The sequence below is a fragment of the Sinocyclocheilus grahami genome, unplaced genomic scaffold (assembly GCF_001515645.1).
Source record: "Sinocyclocheilus grahami isolate Dianchi unplaced genomic scaffold, SAMN03320097.WGS_v1.1 scaffold1174.1, whole genome shotgun sequence".
Classification (NCBI taxonomy): Eukaryota; Metazoa; Chordata; class Actinopteri; order Cypriniformes; family Cyprinidae; genus Sinocyclocheilus; species Sinocyclocheilus grahami.
In genome coordinates this window covers 188516-198399 of record NW_015506353.1, presented here as the reverse complement: position 1 = coordinate 198399, position 9884 = coordinate 188516, and the positions used below count along the sequence as shown (strand labels likewise).

At 41.3% G+C, this 9884-nt stretch overlaps 1 protein-coding gene and 1 pseudogene across 1 annotated transcript in view; both read right to left on the bottom strand.

The window, feature by feature from the left end:
• Nucleotides 1-7292, bottom strand: part of LOC107567618 (homeobox protein XHOX-7.1-like) — a 12299-nt gene extending 5007 nt beyond the window's left edge. The window contains exon 1 of the mRNA XM_016253315.1: nucleotides 6955-7292. Coding sequence (XP_016108801.1) covers nucleotides 6955-7240 — 286 coding nt within the window. The 5' untranslated portion in view covers nucleotides 7241-7292. The remainder of the gene's footprint in view (nucleotides 1-6954) is intronic.
• On the bottom strand, nucleotides 4391-5144 carry LOC107567616 (homeobox protein H17 pseudogene; annotated as a pseudogene).
• Nucleotides 7293-9884: the final 2592 nt, after the last annotated feature.

Here is a 9884-nt window from a genome sequence, read left to right as displayed (position 1 = left end):
ACACACGCACTCACACTCACACACTCACACACACGCACAAACATGCACACACACACACACTCTCTCTCTCACACACACACTCCCACTCACACACACTCACTCACATTCTAACACAACACTCACACACACACACACACACTCATGCTTACACACACTCACTCACTCACTCACTCAAGCACACACACACACACACACACACTCACTCACACACACTCCCTCACACTCAATTCAAGTGACTCAAATGACTTCAGAAAGATGGCAGCATCATAATGTTATTTCTAGAGGTATGAATTTGTATTTTATTATCATAGTGCATGTCATTCATGATGTGCTGCCAGTGGACCCCATGGCCTGCTGGGAGTTGTAGTTTTCTGTTTTATTTTGTGTTCTGTCCTAATCTAGGTGATTGGATCTAGCAGCTGCTCCTTGTGAATATCAAGAGGAGCAGTATTTAAGAAGAACAAGAGCATGAGCCAGTGAGAGCTTGCTTCTCCCAAGAGCACGAGTGTGTTGCTGTGTCTTAAGCGTACTATTGGTGTCATGGCTGTAGTGCGCAGCTTTGTGTTAAGCTTCAATTTAAAACCAAGCCTACATGTGTTCTGGCTGCAGTGCACCGCTTCGAGTCGTATGCCGGTTTGTTTTGAGTGCTGCAGCAGTAGGGAGTGGGGTGCCACTTTCTTTTGTCCTCATTTTCTCCAGTTTTTGCTAGTTAGGAAGTCACGTAATATTTCTGTTGTTTATTTGTATCTATTTTCTTGGAGGTTAACTAGATTCCCTTCTGGCAGGTAGTCTGGATGAAGAACTATTTGTAAATAAAATCTTGTGTGAGTGCTGGGATTGCAGATAGAGCCAACTCCCTCTCACTCGGTTTTTGCGTTTACTGATACGTTTTCGTTCCTCTTTAATAGTGTATGTTACTCCCCCATCACCCCTCGATTAAAAAGGGGATGTAACATGACACAGAGACTGATAGCTCTGTTAGTCAAATCTGCTGACTAGCTATCTTTGTTGCATTATGTGCCAATGAAGACCATTCAAAAATGGAGAAATGGCACTTTAAGGTTTTTATTTATTTATTTTCTCTCCAAAGTCTGCATGCATTTAATGCACTTTTAGATATTGGGTCTTAATGAACTTTCCTTTTGGCATCTTCATTTTTAAGGCCCTGTATGGTTTGGTTCCCCTGTACAAAATAGTGGATTACTCAGTAAATATTAATCTATGACATTTAATATTTTGGCTTTCACATCTGTCTTTCTTCAGGAAAAAATCAGCAAAATCAAAAATTTGAGCCGGGGAAGTTTTTGAATTTTGGTTGATTTGACTCTGAATGACGCCAAAGCCTTTGCATTGTGCTTTTGTGTGTGATTATCAGTTCGTGTCCGAGGGCTGGTTTCAGAGGAGTTCAGCTGCAGGAGAGCGCGTGCTGAGATGCTCGCGGTGTAACGGCGTCCTCTGGCGAGCGAGCGAGCGCTTCTGACCAGATTCATGCCAGTCTGATCAAGTGTGTTTTCCTCTGACATCGACTGTTTTCAGTTTGCGTTTTAAGGCGCTGAACATTGCACTAAAGAACATTTAAATTCGGATGATGCACACTTGATAGAAATAAAGTGCTGTTTCTGTGACGAGAGAATATGCACATTACTGAAGTTATTCAGTATTTATTTCCCTCTTGCTGCTGCGTGATGGCTGAGAAGCAGATCTTTGAGGAGAACGGCTGTAAAGCTGCTTTGACACAATCTGCATGTTTATGTATTTTTCTCACGGTCTCAGTTTTCAATGTAGGGCCTGTGTGTCAGCTCATGTGTCGAATAAACCACTGAAACTGTACGCCGGTTTAAAAAACGTTTGAAGCAATGGTTTTCTATTATTATAAACAAACGGTTTGCCGTTAAATGTTGAGTACATATCCTGCAAATAGTTTAGTTGCATGAACCGTGAGGGGGCGCTATAACTTATGGCCAACTCAAACCCGCAGCCGACATCTCAGCTTTTAATGCAGATGCGAACTTGAAACCAAAATAATTGTTTTCGATGCTGCATTTGTTTCGTGGACACTTCTTCCAGACGCTATTGCTTTTCCCCCACTGTGTGCCATTCCAGTGAATGTACAATATTTTTGCAATTAGTTGACGTAATATATTCCAGGGAAATGCACTATTAATACTGGGTCTTCAAATATTCTCTCTCTTAAACAGACGGTGCTTCAGAAACATTTTCAGAAATGCCAAATTCGGAGTTAACAGGTCGGAAAGAATATATATATATTTTTTTTTTTTTTTTAACATATCCTGCAAATAGTTTAGTTGCATGAACCGTGAGGGGGCGCTATAACTTATGGCCAACTCAAACCCGCAGCCGACATCTCAGCTTTTAATGCAGATGCGAACTTGAAACCAAAATAATTGTTTTCGATGCTGCATTTGTTTCGTGGACACTTCTTCCAGACGCTATTGCTTTTCCCCCACTGTGTGCCATTCCAGTGAATGTACAATATTTTTGCAATTAGTTGACGTAATATATTCCAGGGAAATGCACTATTAATACTGGGTCTTCAAATATTCTCTCTCTTAAACAGACGGTGCTTCAGAAACATTTTCAGAAATGCCAAATTCGGAGTTAACAGGTCGGAAAGAATATATATATATTTTTTTCTTTTAAATGTAATTTGTCAATATAAGCAAATAAAATAAGCACCAGTACCGACACATTATGAAGTTTGAAATGTCATGGGAACGTTGAAAAAATCCCTAGCCTTCTATAAACAGGAAAGAAGAACAACCGATATATCCTCATCATAATCTACATAATCTGTAGCATTTGCACCGATTACATGCACGTTTAATTTCTTTCACGTGAATGTAAATAACAACGACTGTGCGGTTAATTTATTATTTAAAAGTTTAATTTATGGTTTCATTATTTTAATGTTTAACCCTAATTCAGGTTCGTTTAGACTGGTTTATAGGTTATATTAGCAGCGCCTCTGCATGCGTCTAAAGGTCTGAGCTCGCTTCTCTGCTTTGAATGGAGAGAGAAAGACAGACGTGGCGCCAGTGAAATGAAGCCGATTCTCTTCGCAAACGTCCCGTTGTGATAGTTTGGATGATAAAAACAAGTGACTTTTGTCTCCTTTAGCCCGGGGCGTGAAGAGAGAGAGAGAGAGAGAGTGACCTCTTCTGAACAGAGACAGATTCCCTTCAGATCTTTTGTGGGCTTTCAGCCCGCGCGCTCACCCGTGTGATCCTCATCTTATTGTCATTAGAGCTTTTATTAATTACCGAGCACTGACTCCAGTCCCAGCACAATCTTTTCAGCCCTCGCCATTTTTCACACACAAACTATATCAATTCTGATATTTCATAGATGCGTTTTTCCTGAAAATCGCATGCTCGTTTCAGTGCTCATCTCTAGAATGATTACAAGTGTTTGAAGCACCAAGCCAACATGTGACCCAGCTTCAATGATTACATTTATTCTTATAATACGAATACTATAATATTATAGGTTAATACTGGCATTTTAACTAGATTTGTTGAGGTTATCAGCAATGAATGGATGCAGAATTCATCAGTGATAGGCTATGCACAGTGAATGCTTGTCTTGATGGCTCTCGATGCTGTAACCTCTGCTCTGTAATGTGCTGCAGGGCTCCAAACTCACGACCTGTTCGCTGTCGTTTCATCCCTTCAATAAGAGGATTCCAGGCAAATCATTCAAGGTAATTTCAGGTCTAAGTGCAATCTTTAGTTTCGCTCGCTTGTTTGAACTGCTCACAAGACACGGTTTAGTAGATGCTGGTCTCCTCGAGGTCCGGCGCCAAGAGCATGTAAGTGGGTTATTTCAGAGCAATAAGCAACAGCTGTGGAAATACACTCCGGCCAGATGATAGACGACGGGTTAAACGCACTTTCACCACCACACTCAAAGACGGCCTGTTCTTTTCCTGTTGCATTTTACTGGGATTTATTTCTGTAAGAAATTATCTACCATTACCATGTGTGCGGAGCAAGAAACCTCTGATGTTAATCTGGCTCCACAAATTAAAATATATAGTTTAAATATGTGTAGAACTGTTGAGTGGTTTTAAATTTCATTGACATATGCCAGCCTCATAAAGCAAACAAAAATATGATCGACTCTTTAATCTGCTTTGCATGATTTTGAAGGAGTTAGGAATTTTGTTTGTTTGGGTGATTTTATGGTTTTTGCATTGAGTCATCATCAAATTAGGAAATATTTTGCTTCCATTTTGGGACGTGTTTTAGAATCCCTCTCACAATCTAGACCATGTTTCTGCGAAACAAAGGAGAAAACAAAGAATAGACCATTTGTCATTAATTTATTTAACAAATATATTCATCATATAAATGGTATTTGTCCAAATGTACAATATTTTACATTTCAGATCCCTATCGAAGGGAATCATTTAAACAACAGTCGGTGTTTATTTTTGCTATCGTTTAAAACATTGAGGCGAGTTTGAATCATAAGCGCATCGCTACGAATGCAAGTGTGAGATACGGGCTGTTTTCACCTGACCTACCTTTGACCAAATCTGTGTGCATAAGTCTCTGTGACAGTACAGGCCGTGTGCAATGCCTCCATTAGAGTAAAGCAGGTCCACTTTTGTCGGAACAGAGTCGCTGAAGATGCAGAGAAAGTCGCATCAGATGCACTCGGGCGTCCTTTAAGCTAAATGGTACATGCTGTATCCCATGTGTGTGTAGAGCCCCACCGGAGCCACGCTCAGCGAGTGTCTGTGGAACGGAGGCGATGCCGTGTATGAAGCGGCGTGAGCGCCGAATGGAAATGTAATCCCGAAGGCGGGAGGAAGCATCGGTTTAGAGGCCATCTTGATCTTCTCGAGCTCGGCCTCCTGGAGCCGCTTGGCTTTAGCTCGTCTGTTCTGGAACCAGATCTTCACCTGAGTCTCGGTCAGGCTCAGCGAGCTGGAGAACTCGGCCCGTTCTGCGATGGACAGGTACTGTTTCTGACGGAACTTCCGCTCCAGCGCCAGCAGCTGCGACGTGCTGAACGGGGTCCGAGGCTTCCGGTTGGTTTTGTGTTTTCTCAGAGGACACGCGGGAGGACTGAGACGCCCTGGAGACAACAACAACACACTGACCTTTACACGCATCTCTCACACTACTTTACAGCTCTGCAGATCTATTACGGTCACACCAAACCTCATAATGCCAATATAATGAGATTTAGGTATTGCATTAAACGTGCTTCACGTAAACATAATAGGCTACTTAGATCAAACTGATGCAAATGTGTCCCTGCAGCACAAAAGCAGTGTTGAGTCGCTGGGGGATATCAGCGCCAGCAGCTGCGACGTGCTGAACGGGGTCCGAGGCTTCCGGTTGGTTTTGTGTTTTCTCAGAGGACACGCGGGAGGACTGAGACGCCCTGGAGACAACAACAACACACTGACCTTTACACGCATCTCTCACACTACTTTACAGCTCTGCAGATCTATTACTGTCACACCAAACCTCATAATGCCAATATAATGAGATTTAGGTATTGCATTAAACGTGCTTCACGTAAACATAATAGGCTACTTAGATCAAACTGATGCAAATGTGACCCTGCAGCACAAAAGCAGTGTTGAGTCGCTGGGGGATATTTGTAGCAATAGCCAACAATACATTGTATGGGTCACAATTATACATTTCTCTTTTATGCCAAAAATCATTAGGATATTAAGTAAAGATCATGTTCCATGAAGATATTTAGTAAATCTCCTACCGTAAATATATCAAAACTTAATGTTTGATTAGTAATATGCATTGCTAAGAACTTCATTTGAACAACTTTAAAGATGATTTTCTCAATATTTAGATTTTTTTGCACCCTCAGATTCCAGATTTTCAAATAGTTGATGTATACATCTTATGACTGGTTTTATGGTCCATGGTCACAAATATGTTCATAATAGTATCAATCATAATCGTAGTAGAATATGCCGATTTTAATCTCAATAAACAGGCATTTAAATGTCTTAAGTTTTTGGAAGAAATCACATTATTGGTGCACTTAAACATGGTCAGTGCAGTCTTAAACGCCTTTAAGAACTTTTAAATATGTCTTAGATAATTTTGTTGGGCAGATTTAGTGTATAATAATTCATCAATGTTTCTGGTGACCTCAATCAAGCCAAACCAAGTCCCTTATAAAAATTTACCATGGTTTGAATATTAACCATATAGTTTACTCAAGGTATTTGTAGTGAAACTGTAATTATACAAATGGTAAACAACCACATATTTATACAAAGAATTCGAAATTTGTACATTTGTAAACTGCACACTTGTAAATAACATCTGTACGTTCATTTAAATAATGAAATTCTAATTATTTGACTATAATAAAACTATGATTAATTTTGGTAAAGGGAGGGCCTCTGTGCACGTTGTTGCAGATATGAATCTGAGCTCATTGGAAGAAATCACATTATTGGTGCACTTAAAGATGGTCAGTGCAGTCTTAAACGCCTTTAAGAACTTTTAAATATGTCTTAGATAATTTTGTTGGGCAGATTTAGTGTATAATAATTCATCAATGTTTCTGGTGACCTCAATCAAGCCAAACCAAGTCCCTTATAAAAATTTACCATGGTTTGAATATTAACCATATAGTTTACTCAAGGTATTTGTAGTGAAACTGTAGTTATACAAATGGTAAACAACCACATATTTATACATAGAATTCGAAATTTGTACATTTGTAAACTGCACACTTGTAAATAACATATCTGTACGTTCATTTAAACAATGAAATTCTAATTATTTGACTATAATAAAACTATGATTAATTTTGGTAAAGGGAGGGCCTCTGTGCACGTTGTTGCAGATATGAATCTGAGCTCATATGTACCAGTTCAAAGCATGCAACAGTTAATTGCTCCACAAGCTCAGCTTTGGCCAGTGCACTGCTGTAACTCACGGGGAGAGAGGTGCTGCATCCACGCGCTCCGCTCCGGCGTCTCCGACAGCTTCAGAACGTCAACGGAGAACGCCAAACGAGCCCCGGGCCGCTCCGGTTCCGCGTGAGCATGCGACGCTCCGGCGGAGGAGCTCGGTCTCCGTTCTGCCATCAGAGCCTCGACGCTGAACGGGAGAATCTTCGGTTTCTCTGCGTCCTCCTCCACACCGATGCTGGTCTGCATCTCTCCTTTATCTCCTAGCATCACACGGGAATGATCTTCAGCTTCACAACGAGTAGAAGTCATGGTGGTGACTGGGCCATGCACGAGTTTCACTCGGTTGTTAGTATACAGTGAGAGATGCTTAGAACATGCTGCTGTTTAACTCCTCTGTAAGCTAATAACACGCGCGTCATCCAATCAGAACAGAGCGGGGCGGGGCTTAAGTTTCTGCTGAAGTTTGACTGTCGTGTCGCGTTTGTGTATCTGTGGAGTATTGCAACAAACACACCGCGCAAAATAAAGGAGGATACTGCATGTTGTAATGCATCCTACTTTTCAAGTGTTATGAAATAAACGATAAATAACTGCAGTGACAATTGCTGTTTGTGACTACAATACCGCGATGTGTCTCTACAGTATCAGCTCCAGTAATTGCTGAACATACTCAATCAGTGGTGATTACCGAGGTAATTAGTCTCGGCGATGTTGCTTTTCGGCGCCAGCAGCGGCGGGATCAAAGCGCGGAACTTTAACCCTCGCGAGCCGCCGCAGGACTTTCAGAGTTTCTTAAACGCCATTTACAAGCTCTCTCTCTCTGTTTACTAGCTGCTGTAATAGAGCAGATCAGAGATTGCATGACAGGAGAGTTAGGCAAATTAACTGCTTCGCAACACGAATATGAATAATAAATCAGCGTGAAGTGTAAGTTCCTGAATGCAATGTTTTCAGTTTACTGCATGCTGTGGCTTAAAGCAGCTCTCCTCTTTCGTAAACTGCATTTGGTTGTAACTGATCAAAATTACACGCAAGCGGTAATTTAGCTTTTCCTTAATTTGGCATCCGGCAGTTAAACGGAATGCATCTGTAATGCTGCTTGGAGACACTCAGAGCCCATTAGATGAGAGGAGCGGCGCTTTGAAGCCTCGCGCGGCGGGAGTGTTTGATCCTTCCGCAGTAAAAGCGAGCAACACAAGCGCAGACCTGCACTCACGAGGAGCTGTTTGTGTTAGTGCTTGTGCTTGTGCTTGTGTTTGTGCTTGTGTTAGTGCTTGTGTTTGTGTTTGTGCTTGTGCTTGTGTTAGTGCTTGTGTTAGTGCTTGTGTTTGTGCTTGTGTTAGTGCAGGGAACAGATCAGCGTGCCAAACACTGCGCTCTCGGGCCGCTGATGTGCCGTGGAGAAGGTGGTTACCATAGCTTTCATTGAAACCTCAGGGCAACAAATGAGGGCTGAACTGCGATGCAAAGCGACTGTAAGTCCCATCAGAGCTTTGTGTAACTCCACAAACTCCACCTTTGATTCGAGTCTGGAGGCAGGCACGCGAGACAAAGAGCCTTTGTCGTCTCTCTCCGAGAGTTGTCTTAGGCCTTTTCATGCAGAGTCTGTCAATTCTGACTTAAAAGACTTGAAAGGTTCCGTGGATATCAAAAGAGGGTCCGAGGGAAACGGGTTTCGGGGTCTTCGCGGAACATGTGTGTCCCATTAAGCTGCTTAACCCGCACAAACCCATGCGCTGTAGAGTCGTGTGGTTTACACGATGGCGAATCCTCGGATATAAGCGACGCGTCGCGACGTGATGATGCTGTCGCTGAAGATGAAAGACGCGATCATTACAGATAATGGCTCCTATTTCAAACAATTAGCGCGATCAGGCGTAGAGGGCCACTCCATGCCTTAAGGTTATTTAAGTCAGTTCATCTCTCTCGCTCTCTTTCTCTCTCTCTTTCTCTCTCTTTCTCTTTCTCTTTCTCTCTCTCTCTCTCTCTCTCCCTCTCTCTCTCCCTCTCTCTCTCTCTCTCTCTCTCTCTCTCTCACTCTCTCCCTCTCTCTTTCTCTCTCTCTCTCTTTCTTTCTCTCTCTCAAAATGCAAGCAGATTTATTGGCAGAGTAAACACTTTTGATAACATAGAGGCTACACATTTACATGCTCTATTTACACTCTTACAAATAAAGGTTCTTCAAGCGATTCCACAAAATAACCATTTTTGGTTCCACAAAGAAACATTCAGTCAAAGGTTCTTTAAAGAACTATTTATTTCTTACCTTTTTATAATCTGGAGAACCTTCTTTTGCCACAAAGAAACAGAAAGGTTCTTCAGACACAAAGGTTCTTCTGTGGCATCGTGAAGCAGCTTTATTTTTAAGAGTGTGTGATGTTCGATAAAACAATAGCTTTAATCTCTCTGCGACAGGATTGTTCAGTTCATTTGTAACTTGGTGGTTCTATGAGAGTTATTTATATTAGAAATGTTTAAATGTGTCTGCAGGCAGCAGAGTAAAGATGCAGAAACCGAACCTCAACCTGTTCAAAACATTGATTTATTCAGGATCGAAACAACTGTCTTTGTTAGCCAGTCATTGAAATGTTAGGTTTTTTATTCAAAAGCATTGCTGCAGTGAGGAAAGGCTGAGTAAGTCACTCATAGTGTTGATTTTACATTTACACAAAAAGAGTTTGGTTTATGAGTTAGCACATTATGCTATATCAGTGCTGTGTTTCGCTCAAACATCACTCTGATTCCAGCGCATTGCTGTTAATAAACCGAAGCAGAACATGTATTTGTCGGAATGCGAGTATATTGTAACGAGTTAATATTCTGCTTTTATTTACTGAAAAAACCCTAAACGTCAGAATCGTGATCTCCATTTTAAGCACAGTTTATCCAGCCTCTTGCAGATTTGTATTTTAGAATTTTAGGCTATTATTATTATTATTATTATTATTATTAT